This window comes from Caretta caretta, chromosome 21 (genome assembly GCF_965140235.1).
Source record: "Caretta caretta isolate rCarCar2 chromosome 21, rCarCar1.hap1, whole genome shotgun sequence".
In the NCBI taxonomy this organism is placed as follows: Eukaryota; Metazoa; Chordata; order Testudines; family Cheloniidae; genus Caretta; species Caretta caretta.
The window spans coordinates 6,708,076-6,729,182 of record NC_134226.1 but is presented as its reverse complement, the minus strand read 5'-3'; the positions used below and the strand labels follow the sequence as shown (position 1 = coordinate 6,729,182).

The following is a 21,107-nucleotide window of genomic DNA, read 5'->3' as shown; positions in this document are numbered from 1 at the left end:
AGCCTGACTAGGGACGAACTTCACTGGTTCCTCATTCCCGAGCCCACAATTTAATGACAGGTCTCTCGGGGACTGGGGAATCGTAGGAAACCCACTCTAAGAGGAACGCTGTTTTACGGCAAAGGAAAAATAAAGGGAGTGTGTTCAAATACCGCTCCCCGCCGATCCCAGGTGGGCGGCTCCTCCTAACTCCTCCCCCAAACGTGAGGCCAGTTGGCGGCACCAGTGTCTAGCGGAAGCGGACTCGGAGCCGCGGTCATTATGGCATAGTGCATGCATGTCCCCCTCGCAAGAAAACCGTAGAGCACGGTCTGCCCTTCCCTGACATTCTCCTCCTCCCCCCTAACCAGATGCAGCAAGGAATACTACATGCCTCTTCCCTGAACGTGTTAAATCAATCACATTGCACCCACGTACTCCGCGTGCTTCCCCTTAAAGTGGGTCATGGCATGCTGCAAATTTTCACCATTCATCCCCCGAGCAATAACATGAGGGACGGCTCCCAGTGAGAGCACTGCATGCCCTGTTCTCCACCCAATAAGCTTGCAGCAACGCACGTTACACGTTACCCTTCCATCAAGCGTGCAACAAGGTATGATGCATGCCCACGCCCCCACCACAAGCATGCTGTCTTCACGCAACTCCCCCCAGCCTGGGCAAAGCACGCTGCAAGCTCCAGAGTCCTCCTCCCCCGTCCTCGTCCACGGTGCAGAAGGGCAGGCAGACGCTCCTCCCCCCTAACCCGCATGTAGCCTCCCCGTGCCCCTCACAGGGTGCAGAAGAGCACCACGCTGCGAGCATGTATCCGCCCCTCCCTCCGCCGAGCAAGCAGCCTCCCCCTACAGGGTGCACAAGGGCACGCTGCAACGATGTGTCCCTCCCTCCCCCCACCCACCCCTAAAGTGCGCAGCAATGCACGCGACCTCCATGCCTGCCTCCCCTCGGCGTGGCCTGCAGCAGGCCTCCTGCCCGTCCCGTCCCAGAGGCAGCGGGGCCGGGCCTAGTCCCCCCGTCCCGCGCTCCCCGCAGAGGGGGGTGGGGGGCACTGGAGGAACGCGGGGCACGAGACGGGGGTTGGGAGGGGGGCCTCCTCCACCGCCGCGCTCGCCCCCCCCCCCACAGACTCACCTGACCGGCCTGGACATTTTCTCCAACCCAATCGGGGCCCGAAGCGGGCGATGTCGGCCAAGGCGGGGGGTGGGAAACCCGACGAGCCTCGATTCGGTGACGGACCCGTCCCCTCCCTCCCGGGAGCAAGCGGGATCCCTGGGCCCAGAGCCTCGGGCCGCGCCGCCGGAACCGCCTTTCCCTCCGCCGCGGCAGCCACCGCTCCCGTCCCCGCCGGAAGATGCTCCCCGTCCCCGCTCCCCTCTCCCAACGCCCTCCGTCTGGGTCCCCGCCACTCGCCGCTTCCCTCCCCCCCCCGCAAAATGGTCGCGTTCGCCCAGCCGAGGATATGCGCTGAACGGAGAGGCGGTACAACCTAGCCCGCTGGCACCTCCTCCTTCTCTCATTGGCCGACTGAGCGGCCCGTCTAACGCCATTGGTCCGTTCGAACCATCACGGCGGTTCGGCTCCACCTCTTCCTCCCCGCGGAGGGGGGGGAGAGAGGAGGACGCCCCACACTCAAGCTGCTATGAGAGGGAACAGCCGACAACAGCCCGCGAGCCCAAGCTGGGATCTGTGCGGCGGTAGATTCGCCACGGGTCGCCCTGCCAGTCGAGCAGCCCTAAGGTGGGGCCCGGCCCCAGTTACAGGCCCCCGGCCCTGTCAGGTGTATTCGGCCCCGGTTTTATTATTGGTACGGGGTCTGCGACGGGCCGGGAGATGGAGCCGGATCAGCAGATTCGGCACGCGGCCTGGCTTGCGTAGATTTTGGAGGGAAAATGTAGTCGGGCTGAGCTGCTCCCCACACACACCGACCCTGATGCTCCCATACCTTAGCCCCCCACCCCCACCCCCGCTGCCACTGTCCCAGTACCTGAGCATTGCAACAGCCTGGCTACGCCCTGAGCCCCTCTCAGTCCCTATCCATCGTCCATGCCTCCTTGCCTTTCCCAAATCTACCCCAGGCCCATACCTTGCTGATTACTGCCCCTTCATCTAGGGCCTGCCAGTCTCTCGCCCTCGCTGTTAATAGCAAAATCACCTCATTCCTACGGCGCGCCTTTCATTAGCGCTGTACAAAGGAGTTGTCATGTCAGGCACAAAGCAGGGCTACAGTATCAAGCAATCAGCACCTACGCTGACTGGCAGAAACTTTCTTTCTGATGACACCAGAAGAGCAAAAATCCAGCTTACCACTTGCCAGCCAAACAGAATCTATAAAAAACTCCATGCCCCTATTTGTCCACGGTAACCCAGCAAGCCCGTGGCAGAGCTGGGAATAAAACCCAGGTCATTTAAGGCCTAGGCCGGTGCTCTAGCCCCATGGCTGCTGTTATACGACCTCATCCCTTTCCTTCTGTCACAGCCCTGTGCGATAGCCCTGAAACTTCAATCGCTCCCTGTGCTGTCAGCTCTGTTGTGGGCTGTTGTGTGCTACCCTAATGTAAAGATTAGATAGGAGCATGACTGAGTTCCTGCTAACTCACCTGTAACTCACTCTTTGGCTCCCGTTAACTGATCCCTCACACCTCTGCTACAGCCCTGATTTCTTTCCACCTCTCCAACAACAGCACACATGCTGTTAGGCCTTGCCTATCTTACCTAGCTGGTGTTGCACCCATTTCCTATTATGTCTCCTCCTGAGCAGAAGGATTATCTAGTAGTTGGGGTAATAGTCTAGGATTCAACAGATGCAGGTTCATTTCCTTGCTATACCAGACTCCTTGTGTGACTTTTGACAAGTCACTTAGTCTCTCCGCATTTAGAATGCCAATAATTGTACGTCCCTATTTGAGAAGGGTTGTATGAGAATAAATACTTCAATGGGCGGGAGGCAAGCACATGCTACAGTATCAAGCAATCAGCACCTACACTGACTGGCAGAACCTTTGTTTCTGATGACACCAGAAGAGCAAAAATCCAGCTTACCACGTGCCAGCAAAACTCCATGCCCCTATTTGTAAATAGAACATTTCATAATTAAATCACTGAAATACAAGCACGCAAACTCACAGGGGTAATTTTTTCATTATCGTTAGAGTCGTGCAACTTTTTAAGTTGACAGCGTCCTTTTACATCTTCATCTCCCTCCACCCCCTCAAATGATACTCTAACACAAAACGTCTGCTGGATGGTCTTATGAAATATGGTCAATAGCGATGGTGCAACACTGAGCAAGAGAAGTTTATATCAGTACATCACATTGCTGATTTGCATCCATTGTCTCATGTGGAATCAAGGCCTCCGTGTATAAAATTTTCCATGTGGAAAGCTGCAAGTAGATGAATTGTGGCTGGTTTGGATTTCATCGTTGCACCAGTGGTGTGTAATATTTTCCTAAGCTAGCTCAGCTTTAGTAGGCAGTAAGCACAACCTTGACAGCAGGTAGAAATTAGGCAAAATGCAGGAAGCTGAGCTGCAGGTGCTTGGCTCATTTGAATCCAAAACACATGGTGAAATTCAACAGCTGCAAATACTGCTCTGTTCAAAAGAATAGTAATGTGATCTGAAATCATGCACAGGCACTATTGGCCAAGGAGAAAATGGCTTTAGGCCTCAAATGTGAACAAGGATGAAAAATGCTGCCTTTACTCCTGACCTGTGGGTACACCTGCCAACTCATCTCCATCTTCTTTTGTTCCCCTAAATACAGCAGTTTCCCAATATAAACAAAGCTGAAGGGACACAAGCTATGATCATCACAGTGTACCCATGCAGTACATAAGGAAACTATAGGTGAAGCTGCAGACTCCTTGGAAACAGCAGAGCTTGAAAGACTCAGACTATGTTTACATAACAAATTACTTCAGTATAACATCACTCACAGGTGTGAATAAGCCATCCTCCTAAACGCCGGTGTAGACAGTGCTATGTCAGTGGGAGAGCGTCTCCTGCCGCCATAGCTACGGGCCTCTCGCAGAGGCAGGAGTTATTAAGCCGATGGGAGAGCTCTCTCGTCAGCTAAGAGCATTTTCACCAGAAGCACTACAGCAGTGCCGCTGTACATGATGTAGCACAGGTAGGCTCAGAGTGGTACACAAAAGTTTAAATCTCTGGATTCCTAAGCGTCAACAAAAGTTAACAAATAGAACCCTTAACACAATCTCATAACAGCAGTGTATTTACGTGAAACGGACCCATTTGTGTTGCTGGCATTGTAGGACAGAAACCTTATTTTTGGGGCAGAGAGGGAACAGTTCAATGTCCATACACACAATTCTCTTTACAGATACAGTTGTTGACAGTGAAATATTTTTGTTTTGGACTTGTGAACTTATCTGACTTAGGACTCTTTAGACAGGAAACCAATAACTACTAAACAAGCAAGAGTAAAAATGTCAGAATGTTTATTACAAATTTGTTTCAAAACTGCCTTGGTTACTGATGGTTACAGAAGAAATCACCAGCTTTTTCCTTTTCATATAAACAAAGTAATACTGTAACTTAAGAAACACTAATCGGAATCTTGTCTATAAAAAAAAGTCCATGCAAGACTATGCATAACAGCAAATAGTTTAAACGAAAAACAATAAAAAGAACTCAAGAGTTTTTATATGGTTGACTGGCTCTTTGAACTGTATTCATCACCTGGAAGTTTTACTGCAGTAAAATTTTCTAGTTATTGGTAGATTTGTAGTAATCCAAGTTTCACAATTTAAAAATGTGTAACTAAATCTAACAATCTGAGTCCCATGGGTACAGACCAAAGATCTCTGAAATGAAGCAATAACCGGGGGGGGGGGGGGGAGGGGGGGGGGGGAGGAAGAGGTCAACTGGCACAGAATCATGCAAAAAGAGTACAAAGTCATAATAAGCACCAATAAGATGAAAATCCACAGTCTCTTTGCTTAAAAACAGTTTCCTACCATGTTTCTCCTAGAACGGCTATACAAACCTGCATAGATGGGGCATAACTTTGTTAATCATTTTTTAGAAACCTTGGTCTCACATTAAAACACCCATCAAACTTTTAAGCTTAAGTCTCCCAACCACAATGGACAAGACAAGACAATCACATGAGCAGAAACAGTTTCACAAAACATTAAGACTGGTTGCCTAACATAGCAAAACCTGAGTTTAGATGGGGACTTTGAACCAGAGTTTGTCTTGCAGAAGAACTAAACAAAGGTTAACAACAAGCTTCCTTTTTTGTTTTAAGTGCCTTGTGTGTCAGAGACACAGCTCTGAAAACACAAATTTGCAGTCAGATTGAGAGCTGTTTAAAAACTCAGCCAAACAGGAAAACAAACAAAGACGATTCTTTGCTGCACTGGGTTGATTTTTGACACTCATTTTTTCTATTGCGCCTATTGAGCAGTTAACAAGCAGTGAATTATATGTGAAAACAAAAAACCCCCCCCAAATCTGTGCACATACCAGCATTCCATGGCTCTTGGGCAGATCTTTATGTCTTGCATATGAGAAACCTTTAAGGATTTCAAGCTTTTTGCTTATTTTTGAGAGGCAGTGACCTATGCAAAATTAAGAGACCCAGGCACTGTAGAGCTGCCGCTGAATATCAGGTTAAAGCGCATCACCACGTGTGATTAAATCTATTCCTCCAGGCAATATTGCCTACTGGGTAGGGCACTGGACTTAACTCAGGAGAGCTGGGTTCAATTTCTGACTCTGCGACTAGCTTACTGTGCCATCATAGGCAAGTCACTTCCTTCCCTGTGCGTCAGTTTCCCCATCTGTGAAATGGGAATATTAATAGTGATCTCCCTAGTAAAGCACTTTGAGATCTATGGATGCAGAGTGCTAGGTATTATCATCAACATCATGAGGAACGCTGTCAAGATCAACCCTTTTAAAAACAAGACCTTTTATACTTTTCCTATTTAATCTTTAGGCTTCTAAAAATAGAAATAGGATTTTTAAAATCCAATTTATTTATATTTTAGGCTTTTTACTTTTTGTATTATACTTTGTTTAGACAATAAAATTAGACTGGTCAGTTCCACTTCATTGCTGGTTAGTTCCTCTTTCCAGTTCTCTCATACCTTCTGCACAGTTTGGGTTTACTGTGAATCCTGACTGCACAGTGATGGAATATTTAAATGCACTTAACACAACAAAATCCTTGAATTTTGCTTGTGTCCTATTCTCCTATGGATTTTATCCTTTAACAAAATGTTGGGCCTAAATTCCTTATTGCTCATCATTTATATAGAACATTTTAAGTCCAAAGTACATTACAAGCATTCATTAGTCTTCAGCTCTTTGTGGTATCAGGGTAATTAGTCCCATTTATATATATAAAAACGAAGGGTGAAGTGGTTTACTAAAGGCCACAGAAGAGATCACTCCCATAGCAAGCAATGGATCCCATATGTTCCTGGCTCACAGTCCTCTGTTCAGATCATTCTCTTATTTGACAGTAGCCCTTTAATATCCTTCCTCCAAACAGCCTCCTTATTGAATCCGCCACAGAAAAATGCCACCCCTGTTTCAGAGGATTCATTTTGCCCTTATTTTAAGTTAGGATTAAAAACTGAACCACCTCAATTCATGTAACCACTGCTTTACTGGGCCGAGATCCATATTAACTCCTTTATTGGAAACTGTCAAATATGTGCTTTTATGAAACCATCTGAATGTTTTGCCCCAAAGTCAGTCAGCAGCCATGATCACATGTAGAATATGCAGGGAGAACAACAGGCATCAAAAGGGCAAATAGGAGTTTTCTCCATTATTTCCTTCTGACCAGTTAAGTCCCTTTCTTTGCTTTTCCTTGGATCGCCAAAAGCAGCAGCTGGGCTTTCAGTGAACCGTACCATGACTACCACCAAAGGCTTTACTCACCACGGCAGAATGGTTACAAGGAAGTAATTCATCAGCATTTGTGAAGCTACTGGAGATGGCAGAATGGAAGGTGCTATAAAAGCAAAGAGTACTGTTGTTCTACAACACAAGGGGGCTTACAACCTTTTTCTCATTCACCACCGGATGCCCTAATAAAGTGGCATCAGAAGAGTTATATGTATGGGGTAGAGGGACAAAAAGGGATAACTGGCAAAAGGCAATGAGGCAATTCTTGAGACAGAGCAGAAGGCCGGGACAAACTAAGCACTGCAGTCAATGTACACACATGAAAGCTGTGCTACAGAATCTCTCAAATTCACACCAATCCATTTTGCAGATCAGGCAACACCCCAGTAGGTATTTTGGCGACCCGAGAGCGTCCTCTTTCAACCAAAGCATGATTGCCATAGCTGACAGAGTCCTGGGCATTTCCACAACAGATAAATTAGTCATACACAGATCCAGAGTGTGAAATAATGAGGAGTTACTGTAACGCCATGTCAGGAATCAGGAGACACAAAGCAAACGATAGGAGCAGCAGAGAGCTTTAGGTGGCTACCGTGCTGGAATAAAGAGGAATTCTCCCACAGTCATTGACTGCAATGCTTTACTGAGAGCCAGTGTGTGCTGAACAGGAGACAATTCTTCACCACTTAATAAAGCCAGTACCAGTGAAAAAGACATTCCCTTTTGCTCTGATGCAGACGGAGAAGTGAGCATAGCTAACAGCATCCCCAGCCAGGTTGGGAAGCATCTTTTATGTTAATATAATCTCCGTGGCCAGAAACAGAGAGGTCTCCATCACCCATGGATGACGACATCATCTTTTCAATAAGGACTCTAGGAAACAACATACATGATGTAACAAGCAGCAAGAGACTACACCCCTACAGTCTGGTCCATAACTAGATATAGCCACCATTCCTATGGGCCAGAGCTGGCTGCTGTGGACTTAAAGGGACAATACTAGGTAATACAAATTACAGCTCTCAATCCAATTTCCTGGGAACAAGTGTCCCCAGCACAAACCACCATCAGGGACACTAGCTGGTTCATATGCTGGCAGCATCAGTAGAGAGGCCAGTGACTGAACAAATCACGGAGACTGAAGTACCCTCCCCACCTCTGGAGGTGAGCCCCCCCTGTTCCGGATCAAGGCACAGCCGCAGGCTTTGATGGGGAAGTCTGCATTTTCCTGCCATAGCCATTATGAGAGCAGAGAGCTTTGGTGTCCAGGAATGAGAATCCAACACCTTTTCATAAGCCCTAGGAAAAGTAAAAGGGCCAAGTTCTCTGCTGGGATAACTCCACTGAAGGATAACTGTGTTTCAAACAGATCTCCAGTCTCTTACACCCCGCTCCCATTCTCCCAATAGAGACGGCAGATGAAAAATATCTACTGTATTTTGTTAAACCCTGTATTTCCCAATGCCTGTCACAGCTTAAACATGGGCACGATAACTTCTGACCTTTCCAGCAGCAGTTTCCCTTTAGACTAACTTACACATTATTACTGCTATATGATAAATGCCAACAGTGTGCTCAGTTCCTTAGGAGGTTAACCCTTTAGAGCAGGGATTCTCAGACCTCAGTGGTTCAGGAGCCAAATTAGCAATCGACATTACCCCAAAGAGCAACAGTTGTGTCAATTCATGGTTTCATTTACTGTTTTTATATAATTCTCAGAGCAAAATGACTAACCAAGTATTAGGTTATCAACTACAATTGGTTAACAACACAGTAAAAACATCCTGATTGGATAATAACTTTGATGAGTTAATAATTAAATTACATGGTGTTTTAATAACATGTGCTGCAAGGAGCCGCAGGAGACACATTAAAGAGCCACTTGCGGCTTCTGAGCCTCAATCTGAGTATCCCTGCTTTAGAGGCACTCCAAGAAGCCATCATACCTACCGCATAGACTCATTAATATTCTTGTTTTCCTTGACAGATGTTTCAGTCCAGCCAGAAAAACCGTTCTCTTTGCTGAACCGATCAATCTCTTCCCTGGTCACTGCCCACGGGGAAAGGTCGCACTGTAAAAAAAAAAAAAAAAAAAAAAAAGAGTTGGTCACTTTAAAAGGAGTCGTTTTATTTATTTATTTTAAGCAAAAGATAGCATGGAGTGCCAACCCTTCCCATCCTTGAGAGCATGATCAGATAGGGGTTCCTAGTGGGATAATGTAACAGCCCATATGTTTATCTGGTTTGAGAGTAATCTGGCACAAGCATGCATGTGCTGGAGATCTGTCCAGAGTGAGACAGCAAGCAGTGGGGAAGAGAAATGTTCTCACTCATCCAGGCTAGGAAATGCTCTGTCTACATCAAGAAAATTCACGTCAACCTAACTACACTCATGCAGTTACACTGATGCTAACATAGAGAAGTGGACGCATCCGATGAAGCGAGCTGTAGCTCACGAAAGCTCATGCTCAGATAAATGGGTCAGTCTCCAAGGTGCCCCACGTCCTCCTGTTCGTTTTGCGATGACAGACCAACCCGGCTGCTGCTCTGAAACCTGTCATAGAGAAGTAAGGTGCAGTGCATCTCCATTAGGGGTTTGCACTGGAACAGTTACACTCATTTAGTTGCACTGGTGCGGATTTCCTTAGTGTAGACAGAGCCTGCGTTCTTTAAACTCTGCTACCAGGAGGAGGTGTTCTCCCCAATGAGAAAGAGAATGACTGTATAACATGCTGTCCCCTTTGTCATGCCTTTGATAATCAGCTCTTAGCTCACCTTGAATTTTAGACCTTATCACTCAAACTAGACAAGCCTCACCAATCTGGACCTTGAAGGGGCCACAGAGCTGATATCAGCACAAAGAAGGGACACCCCTGTAGCCACAGAAGATTGGGGTTTTTTAAATACAAGAGAAATAAATCATTAAACAAAAAAGCAGCAGCAAGCGATTTGAACAATGAAACTTGACACTGAGCAGCAATACACAGATGGCATCTCTCTCAGCAAGGGAAGTCTCAGGTCACCCATATAGGTGACCTCATTAGAATACTAACCCTTTCCCTGCCCTGCCATACGTATTCATCCTAACCTGGTGCAAATTAAAGATCTGTGTGGACAGAAAAGCTTTGCAACCCTCTGAAAGCCGCCACGCTCTGGCTCTGATTACGCAGCAGAAGGAGCAGATTCCAGACACGGAGCCCTCATGGGAGAACTCTCTGCTGCTGGTTCTGAAAGTGATACCTGGCAATCTAAACTGGTGCTGCCCGTGGGGCAAGACACAGTAGCCATCCGACAGCACACAGCAAACCACACTCCAACGGAGGACGAGGAAGCAACTCAGAATATTAGGCATCGGCCAAAGCTCTGTCTATATAAGGCTCGCTCTGACATTGACTAACCAACCTCAAAGAGTTGTATTAAGTCCGACTGATTCTGTTTCAACACAGAACTTGGCCAATGAGACCCTTTTTAAGCTCAGTTTATAAATCACATTGTAGCCTAAGCAGCCAGTGAGGCTAGAGCCCAGTCTAAACATGGTATGGCTCCATCCACAATGGACAGCCCACCCATCTTTAAGTGTTAGCCTGAACTGGTTTCAGAGTGCTTTTCAAGATGGTTTTGCAAACAGTCCAAGCCCCCAGCATGGGTATGATCTGAAAATCTGCTCACAAAAGGACATAACAATCCATCTCTTCTGACGGATCTTCAATGAACCATTTTGCTGACTCACCAATTCCACAAGGAGAATCATGGAAACCAGGTGTGGAAGGTGCTCAGATACTATGGTGATGGATGGCAGTATAAACCCCAAAGGGGGGTGGGGGAGGAGAATCCTATTCAATCTATCCTTCTTGTCAATGCAGGACTGTCTCCTCAAACACATTCTCCAATGTTTAGCCCAGGCTAGAAGAAATAACTCAAAGTTGTAAACAAAGTGGAAGTGAGAAATGCTAACAGGGGAACCAGTCACAAATCAGACCAGAGGGAGGAAATCTAGCTATGCAGAGGCTGATCCTGCACACACACACACATCGGGAAGAAAAAGTTCCTGCAGGACTAACCAATCTGTTTGGATGATTTCCACCTCACAAGCTTATCTAACACCTACTTAAACACAAGTGGTTTGGGAGGAATTTGAAGAAACTCCCAGCTGTGCCCCACTTGCTCTTCACTCTTCCCTGTACCCAGATTGTTCCTGGGATCAATTATCTCAGAGGAGAAGGGGAAAAAAAATGCCACTTTCAATCTAGAGGTAAGTGCAAGCGAAGGGGTGATTGCAGTGCAAGCAGGTATACCCATACTAGCTTTAATTTAGCTTGCACTGATAACAATAATAGTGGAGACGCAGTGGATGGGCGTTAGCATGGGCAACCAGCAAGAGTACAAGGCAGCTGGGAACCCTGGCTAGCCCATGCCGCTGCATCTTCACTGCTACTGTTACCTGCGCTAGATAGGTTAAATGCCCGTGTTATAATCACACCTTCCTGGGCAGTACAAACATACCGAAGAAGCCAATACTGTCCGAATGTCTGCCCAGCCAAGGAACGACCAGGTCTCCTGAACTGATCCACCTTCCTCAAAACTTTACAAGCTAAGTAAAAATGGTACCAGGTAAGGAGCAGCACTGCCCTGGCTCAGCATTTTAATCACAAGATCCTTGCCAGATAAAGGTGAACGACCAAGGAAGGGATTAGCGAGACCACAAGATATGTAACAGCTCTGGTGAAGTCTAGTGGAGAAGGCCATCTTCCTCACTTCAATTTAAACCCCCTTTCCTCAAACACGCATACACCCAAGGTCCATCTAGACTTGCTCACCTTATTAGCCAGCAGCAAGCAGGGCACCGGGCTTCCATCTGGCAGTGTGAGCTTGCTGTCCAAATCCTGCTTCCACCTCCAGCTGTTGCCAAACGAGCTGAAGTTAGTGACATCAAACATTATAACGCAGGCCGATGCCTCTCTGTAGTACAGCCGGGTCATAGATGTGAAGCGTTCCTGCCCTGCATGGGCGGAGAGGGAGAGAAGAGGGGAAAGATTTTTTTTAAAGATCGCCTTTTTGGATTGGTTCATGCTGAGGATTTGCCCCAGTTGCAGCCAGCTAGGGCCAGCCACCTCACACTGTGCCTCCAAGTACCCCTCTGAAGAAGGAAGTATCACTATCCCCATTTTAGAGATGAGGAAACTGAGGTACGGAGACCAGTGTCTTGCCCACGCAGTTCAGCAGCATAGCTGATATTAGAGCTTAGAAGTTCCTCCCCCACCACCAATGTGCTCAAGTCACACGTCTCCCAAGCCTCTGTTTTCCAACCACTTTCCTCTCACGGTCATTTTCGTGGCCATTTAAGCTCACCTCATTTCCCACCTGCAGCTTTACCGCATCCATGGTGAAGCCTGGCGAACAGCAGCAATACTTGGTCTAAACACAGCTGTTCGGAGGGTTCTAGTCACAGGGATTTTTTCTGAAGCGTGTGCAAGCACAACAGTGCTATAGGCTACGTGCTGTATACATCTTGTAATGTTATGAGCACTGTTCTCAGAAAATAACCTATCCATGTTAGTTAAAGGAACCGCTAGGACCCTGCTAACTACGCAGCTGGTGCGGTACAGGTTTAACCACCGGGTGAACAAGCACTTAGGGCCTCGCTATGCTACCAAAACGACTGTAGGTATGTCTACAGTACCACTTACATCGATAGAATTTGTGACGCTCAAGGGTGTGAGTAAGCCGTTCCCCCCGAGCAACATAACTTACACGGACTTAAGTGTCGGCGTGGACCGTGCTACGTCAGCAGGAGAGCTTCTCCTGCTGACCGTAGCTCCTGCCGCTCGTTAGGGTGGATTAATTAAGTTGACGAGAGAGCTCTCCCATCAGCGTAGAGTGGCTCTGCTAGAGAGTTGACAGCAGCACAGCTGCATTGGTATAAGCCGTCTAGGTAGCCACAATCTGTGTTTAAGCAGTGCCCCACCTTGTAGACAGGACCAAACTATGAACCACTCCTGTTACATGCTTCACTAACACAACTGAAATGGGACTTGGTCAAATCGACACAGGCAAACCATTATATACCACGGGGTGGACGATGATTGTGTTGCCACAACACAGCACTGAAGATTTGGTAGCACTTACAGGCTCTTATGCTGGCAAGGGGTTAGCAACAATACACTCTCTACCTACCTCTCAACTGCTACCTTCCCTGTGTGCTTTTTAGACTGTAAGCACAGCAGGGCAGGGACTGGCAGTATCTGAGCGTCTTGTACAGCCCTGAGCACATTGCTGGGGGTTAAACAACAATGCAGTAGCCATTAGTCCCACAAACCATAAATGGCTTCTTGGGTTTTTAGCCGACATCTGCATGCTGATGCGATTGGCACAACTTCTCCTTTTTTAATGATTAGATTGATGCCTGTGACGTGCACACACACGGAAATACTGAAACAGGATAAAGCCACAGCTAGGAGTTTCACTCCGTCACCCAGTCCCACAGTTCCATGCTCCAACCCTGTACCCTGCCTGCACCCCCCCACGACACTGCTCTGTCTCCTTTCTTTTTTGATGCTAAACTTGGATAGTGCTGGAAGCTGAGTTCTTCTGGTTCTCTACAGTGGCAGATGCAGTTGCGATGAAAGTTTTCTCCATCCCACTGTCTCTCAAACAATGCGCCTCACCCCAACCCAGACCAACCACCTCCAGGGCCTGTAGGAGAATCCTGTTTCCATGAGCACTTGATTGCTGGCCTCCCCATCTCTAATATGGACACTTATTCTCTAGGAAACCACTACTCTTTTCACACAGGCCACCAAACAGCCATCAGATGGTAACTTTCAGGGCTCATATTTTCTCTCATAGCAGTGGGAGTTACTCCCGATTTAGCCCTGAGGGAGCGGAGAATCAGCACTCTACTCATGGCAACCAGCCCATGCTGTATTCAGACAGGGGACTAGAGAGATAAAATGCTCCATCCTGATACACATCACCTTCCCTCTCTCCCCATTCAGTCTGTGTTCCTTTAAAACAGTGGAAAGAGTGCTGTGGAATTTATCAATCCACGCTGATGTGTTCTCTCTAGACTAGCCACATGATTCAACATTTAATCACCGTTGGAAAAAACAAAAAACAAAACCGTACACCACAAAACCGAATCTTTGTTTTTGCCAGCCCAAAATAAAGTTATTGGGTTTTTTAAGGGTCTTTTGCTGAAGAAGAAAAAAAAAAGTCAAACAAGTTGGACACTTGGAAACTCTGTCTCGACTGACTCCAGCGCGTTGTCTGAGCTCACCTGCAATGTCCCATAGCTGAAGTCGCACAGTCTCGGACTCTGACCACTGCACCACCTTCAGAGCAAAATCCACTGCAAGGCCCCAAAGAGAGAGGAAATCTGATTAGGGATTATGTAAAACCATTGTGCGTTTCCCTCACCCACTTGTATCAGTGGTTACAGGCATCTTGCTTTACAACTGATGGATGCTTTACTAGCAATGGCAATTGGTAGTGGACCGTAACATGAATGCCACACTTGACTTTTCTCCTTCTACACCCTGCTTTCATTTATTCTTTCCCTGGGCACAGCCAACCCCATGTCCGTCCTGCTCCCTCTGCTGTCGGTGTATCACGCTGGCTATAGCTTTGTCTACATCAGCATTTTGTGGGAAGTTCCTGCCATTGCAGCTCCACCAGCACTGGCTGCAGCAGGAGCACTAGCATAGAAAAAGCACTCGGATTTTCACTGCCATGTTGTTCACAGCCACTTTGAGCAGGGTTATTAAGCTTATTACAACACAACACCACAATGGTAGAGACCCCCGGGCCCTCAGTACTATAGGACTCCCACTTGCTAGCACTGCTGGGGCTGATCTGGTGCAAGATATGCCCCAGACTGTGGCACAGAATGCAGCCATGCTGTCCTTTAGGAAAGAGGCAAACAAGGTGGGATTAGCTCGCTGTTGGACTAACTCTGCTCCTGCCAAAGCCAGCACCGACTTCAACAGGATCATTATTCGGGCCACTACTAACATTTGTGAAAATCCCACCCAAAGCTTTTGATTTGCAGAATGGGACTCAAAACCCCACTTGCACGTCTCATGCTCAACTAGCAATGCTGGGCAAGCACCATGGCTTAAGACTGTAAGCTCTTTTGGGGCAGAGAGAGCCTTTTTGTTCTGTTTGTACAGCGCCTAGCACAACGGGGTCCTGGGGTACTTTGGCGCTACAGTAGAGAAAATAATAAATAATATCAATATCAAAGGAAAATTAAATTCGCAGGGAGAGTTCTGAAGAATAAGCCCTCTCCAGCACCTGATCTTGAGAAATAACAATGTAAACTAAAAAAAAAGGATACAGGTAATCTTATTACACAGAGAGCTTTACAGGAGATCTCCCCTCCCCCAATCATCTGGATTTACTTTTCATTTCAGTCATGTGTATTTGGATTGCACACTTTGTGCCCTTGATACGCAGTTTCAATGGCAGGCAGAACTAATCAGTTCATTTTGATTAGGGGCCAATATACACAATGAGGATAGTTTGAAATTAAAGGTCAGCCTTGCTAATCTTGCCTTTTTAAAAAATTATTGATCCTAGATCAAAACTGAAGAAAATGGCAAACAGCTAAGTTTAATACTCTTTTAATAAAGCAAAATGTATCAATGCATTAAAAATAAGCACGGCTGTCTGTCAGAAGCTCTTGCTGGTTCTTCATAAATGCCCAAGAATGTACAAAATTAGCCAATTTTTTGTTTTGTTTTTACTTGTCTCCATTTTGTGCTGCCTGAAACAATTCAGAGGTGTTTTTTGTTATTTGGGGCACAGTTTTTCCTTTCACACACAACCTCCCCACTCCAAACCAAACCAATCCCAACAAGTGCCCAGTGAGCATAAATACACACACCTGACCTACATTTCTCAGGACTGACACAAATCAGATAGGCTGCAATCCAAAGGAAGGCTGTCCAGTTGAGCTAATATCTAGTTCAGCGGTTCTGAAACTTTCTGAAGCTAGGGATTCATTTTCTAACGACTGAGGACACAGAGAGAAAATGCATCCCCCCCGCTGTTGCAAATGATCAAAGCTGTATGTAAGTGCCCGTTTTACAAGACCAAATCCAGGCACTTTGTACATCATGGCCTTAGTGGGGTGCAGGCCCCCAGTTTAAGAACCTCTGACCGAGTTCTTCATCTTGAATTCTCCAGCAGAGAGATTAAAGTCAACTGTGTTGCGAGTCTCTGCTATGATGCGCTTGTCCCCAAGACAATTAACACACAGTTCCATTTTAGTGTAAGTCTATACTTAAATGTTTAGTGGTGATTTAACAATGTTACAGAACACAGCCTTAAATTCTAGCATAAACAGGACTCAGACATTTGCATCATGGAACAAATATTTGGGTTGCATCTACATCACACTTCACAACTGAGTTAATTAACACATGGTACCATCACTAAAAATTCAAGGACCCACTTAGCCTTTGAAGTGTCAAACACTCTTAACTGTGTTCTCCAATCGTGCTAACCTTGTGCTCACCCAAACTCTCTCCTCTGAGGAATTCAGGATGAAAGTCTATTGCGATCCTGTTTACATGGGAGCTATCTGTGTATCCCAGGTTGCTAAAATGTGTTCAAAGTATGGATACCATTCTTGACACCAGTCTTCCAACCTGGCCTTAACTAGCATGGTTTCATTGCACACAGAAATTTAGTTTCTGCTAGAGTGGCTTCAACTATGTTATAAACTAGGGAAACAAGGCCAAGGCCAAGCATTAACCATGTCACGGAACTAAGGCCATGTCTACACTACCCGCCGCATTGGCGGGTAGTGATCAATCTATCAGGGATCGATTTATCGTGTCTAGTGTAGTACAATACATCGATCCCCAATCGCTCTGCCGTCAACTCCAGAACTCCACCAGGGCGAGAGGCGGAAGCGGAGTCGACGGGGGAGCGGCCGCCATCGATCCCGCGCCGCGAGGATGCGAAGTAAGTGATTCTAAGTCGATCTAAGATACGTCGACTTCAGCTAAGCTATTCTCGTAGCTGAAGTTGCGTATCTTAGATCGATTCCCGCCCTCCACCCCCAGTGTAGACCAGGCCTAAGGTGTCATCACTGGGTCCTCCAGCACAGCTGATTCTACAGTGGAGATAGGACCTCAAAACTGTTGCCTAGCAGTGTTAAGAAGTTGTAACATACACTCGCTAGCAGGTTTGTTTGTAGCAGCCATGCTGCTAGGACGGTCATTTAAACAATATTCCTTTCCACCACAGGCAACAAGCCCACAGTGATCAAAGGCGCCTTGGAAAATGTATTCCAAAGCAGTTCCCATACCCAACCACCAACCGTAGCCGGTGCTCCCAGAATAGAGAGGGCCTTAAAGAGAAGCTGGCTTCAGGTTCGTTGGGCAGTTTGTAATGATCAGAGGCCTCAGAGTTAGACCTCATCAGGATGTGTTTGCGCTCAAGTGGCTAGAGTCAGGCTGCCCAGATCCTTTTCTGTAAGATCAGAAAAATTACTAGCCCATCTGTCAACAGGGGCCTAATTAAATAACAGGTGTAAAGCAACAGGAGGTCCTCAGCTGTATGATGCTGAAGGAAATGCAAAATATTATACTTGCAGGCTGAAAAGTGCTCCTTTTGTTGAGTTACTTCAGGTTTTTACTGCTGGAGGGTATAGGAGAAACAATGTTCACATCTCTCTGTCTGTGAGCAAAGGACCCTCAATAAATAAGAATAATACAGTATATTTCTACAACACTTTTCATCTTAAAATGACCCCAGAGCACTTTACAAACACGAGATAAATTATGGCCTACATTTTCAAGAGTGACTAGTGATTCTGGGAGCCCAATATAAAAGGACCTAATTTTCAGGAAGTCCCAGGCATCCACCCTCTAAAAATCTGGTCTCTTTGCACCCAAAATCTCTTTTGAAAATTTAGACCACGAAGTAGATACAGTGATCTCTTCAACCAGCACTGAAACGCTGGCACTTCTGGGGTGGAACATGGAACACAACAGCTATTTAATGGCACAACAACAACACTATGCCACAGTGGTCCACTCATATAGTAAGTGCTAAGATACAACCATCCTAATTTCCCCCTTTGTGACAACAGTAATTCCTTCCACACTTCAATCCTTCATTAGACCAGTCCATTACAAACTCTTGGCCTTCTCATGAAGGAGACAGCTCGCCCTGTTGACAAAAATCCTTGCTGACAAACATGCAATGGTAAAAGATGTCGGAGGTATTCTCCTTTCTGATAGCTGTCGCCCACTACCATCTTTCCCGGAATCAAATCCTGCAGCTCTTACTCAGGTCAAACTCTCCCTGATATCAACAGGAGTTTTGCCAGCATATATACTGCAGAATTTGTCCCAGTAAGACACTACTGATGGGAAGATAATGGAAGCCCTAGCAAGGAAAGAAAAGTCTCACAAAGGATTTCTAACCACAAACCAGCATGTTGTAATAAGCTTAATAATACTTCACAGTGGCACAGTGCTTCCAACCTTCAAAGCAGTGTACAAACATTATAATTTAGCAAATGACAACGCAATCCACAGAAAAATATATCAAGAGGAGAGGGAAATACACATCCCCAGCTGGGAAAATATTCCACATTTAGAGACACTGAACATATAGTTTAGAACAGAGTGGAGCAGTATTTGAAAGTTTTGCTGATTTCCCCCTTACAAATAGATCGCTGCATGCAGCTACCTTTTGATGATCACTCACCTCCCACGGTGGATTTGTAGTGCTTGTTGAAGCTGTCGTTGGCATATCGCTGCACCAGCGACGTCTTCCCAACTGTAGCATCTCCAATGATCAGAACTTTAAACATATGGTCATTGTGCCCCATTTTTATACCAACTAAACACAACCACACTCTCTTTATTATTCAAGCATCTTTAGTCTAATCTGAGCACATGTAACTCAAGGGGGTGAGGGAGCCAAAACCACTTTCCCTTGTGGAAAACTCTCACAGAAGTGGACACACATGTGCTAGCCAAAGTTTGTAAATACTTATTTCCCCTCTCACAGACAATGATCTGCTCTGCACAACACACGCAGACAGGGTGGTCTAGTTTCTGTATAACTTTCTGCTCTTCCCTGGAGATACAGTGTTTTATACAGAATGCCCTTCACTTAGAGAGAAGGGCATACCATTACCTAGCTACAGTGCATAACTTTCTGCTTCCTCCTGCAGACATGGCCTTCTCTGTACCGCTCAGAGAGACAGAATTAGCTTCTTAATAACTTCTGCTCCCTCTTGCAGACGTACACCCCTCTGGTTGGCTTGCAGTGAAAGCAAGTTAAAAAATAACTAGTCCCAAAGAAGAATTATCCACAGGATGAAGAAGAATAACATAAAATAAATCAACAGCCAAACCCAGAACGTTTCCTAGCCTTTCAATCTTCGTGCAGTTGCACTGGAGGGACAGCTGAGTCCTGCCACACTCATCACACAGGCTGGGGGGAAAGTCTTCCTACACTCCGCAATGGTTGCTTCCTCTGCTTACTACTAGGGCTGATGGAGGTAAAGACCTAACCCTGCTTCCGCCTAGCGGGACAGAGCAGGAGCTGCTCCTCCTTCAGCAGCCACCAGCCCCTTTGCCAGCTGCTGTCATGTGAGACGGTCAGGTGGCTGCACTAGCTCCGCCCCACCAGAAAACTGCATTACCCATCAGGCACCGCGGAGAAAAGTGAGCCAGAGAGGGGAGCCTGCGGGCGCAGGGGCTGGTGGGAAGTGTAGTCTGTAGGGGGGAGAAGCGGGACCACTGTCTATTCTTAAAGGGACACGCAGCAGGAGAGTGAGTTTGTGTGTGTGTGTGTGGGGGGGGGGGGGTGAGAAAACCTGGATTTGTGCTGGACATGGCCCACCTTGATTATCATGCACATTGTAGGGAGAGTGATCACTTTGGATGGGCTATTACCAGCAGGAGAGTGAGTTTGGGGGGGGGGGGGCGGGGCGCAGAGGGTGAGAAAACCTGGATTTGTGCTGGAAATGGCCCAACGTGATTATCATACACATTGTAAGGATGTGAACTGATGAAGTGAGCTGTAGCTCACGAAAGCTCATGCTCAAATAAATTGGTTAGTCTCTAAGGTGCCACAAGTCCTCCTTTTCTTTTTGCGAATGCAGACTAACACGGCTGCTACTCTGAAACCTGTCATTGTAAGGAGAGTGATCACTTTAGATAAGCTATTACCAGCAGGACAGTGGGGTGGGAGGAGGTATTGTTTCATGGTCTCTGTGTATATAATAAAAAGAAAAGGAGTACTTGTGGCACCTTAGAGACTAACCAATTTATTTGAGCATGAGCTTTCGTGAGCTACAGCTCACTTCATCATCTGAAACCTGTGTATATAATGTCTTCTGCAGTTTCCACAGTATGCATCCGATGAAGTGAGCTGTAGCTCACGAAAGCTCATGCTCAGATAAATTGGTTGGTCTCTAAGGTGCCACAAGTCCTCCTTTTCTTTTTGCGAATACAGACTAACACGGCTGTGACTCTGAATGCTGTGATTTTTGTAAAGCTACTTCTCCCTCTCTCTCTCTACTGTTGGATCAATGCCTTTTTTTTTTTTTTTTTTAGTAAAAAAGCTGCCCCTACACAGGATTACATTAAGGACATTTAACCAGCACTATGCGTGGTGCAGAATACACTTTGCAGGCAGAGAGCCAGGACTCCTGGGTTCTAGTTCCATCTCTGAAAGGCAGTGTAGCCTATAGGTAGAGCAATGGGGGGTCCAAGACTCATGAGATCTAATCTCTCCTCTGTTGCTCCCTTGCTGTAGCCTAGGGGACAGTGCATGGGACGGACTCAGGACTCCTGCATTCTTTTTCCTGACTTGCCCCTGGCCTGCTGAGTGCTCTTGGACAAGCCACTTCCCTGCCCTGTGCCTCAGTTTCACCATCTGTAAAAAGGGGATAATGACACTGACCATCTTTGTAAAGTGCTTTGAGAGCTACTGATGAAAAGGTCTATGTAATAGGCATCGATTGTTGTTTAATGATTGTTTTTCATTCAAGAAGTCCTTTGTGTGACTTCCCTTTCCTCGCCGAAATTCATTTATTCCACAAAGACATGATCATGTACCTCCACCCCACCCAATGAATTTTTTTATTTCAGTTATTGACATTTTTAAAACTTTGTTTTTTCAACTTTTTTATCATTGAAATTTCAAATATAAAAAAGGATGAACTTATCACACACCCCTCCTCCCCAAAAAAGTCA

General features: G+C 46.4%; 1 protein-coding gene across 3 annotated transcripts in view; it reads right to left on the bottom strand.

Annotated features, from left to right (window-relative positions):
* The window catches only part of LOC125625221 (ras-related protein Rab-7L1), a 43,007-nt gene extending 23,514 nt beyond the window's left edge, over window positions 1-19,493 (bottom strand). The window contains exons 1-5 of one of the 3 annotated variants that reach the window (XM_048827023.2): window positions 18,604-19,493; window positions 14,156-14,227; window positions 11,697-11,878; window positions 8,830-8,951; window positions 4,438-7,752 (exon numbers count right to left, since the gene is read on the bottom strand). In XM_048827023.2, the coding sequence (XP_048682980.1) occupies window positions 7,635-7,752; window positions 8,830-8,951; window positions 11,697-11,878; window positions 14,156-14,227; window positions 18,604-18,727 (618 nt within the window). In that variant the 5' untranslated portion in view covers window positions 18,728-19,493 and the 3' untranslated portion in view covers window positions 4,438-7,634. Of the gene's footprint in view, window positions 1-1,128; window positions 1,470-4,437; window positions 7,753-8,829; window positions 8,952-11,696; window positions 11,879-14,155; window positions 14,228-18,603 lie in introns of those variants that run through there. The other 2 variants (XM_048827020.2, XM_048827021.2) reach the window with 2 other exon arrangements.
* Between the last annotated feature and the right edge of the window lie 1,614 nt (window positions 19,494-21,107).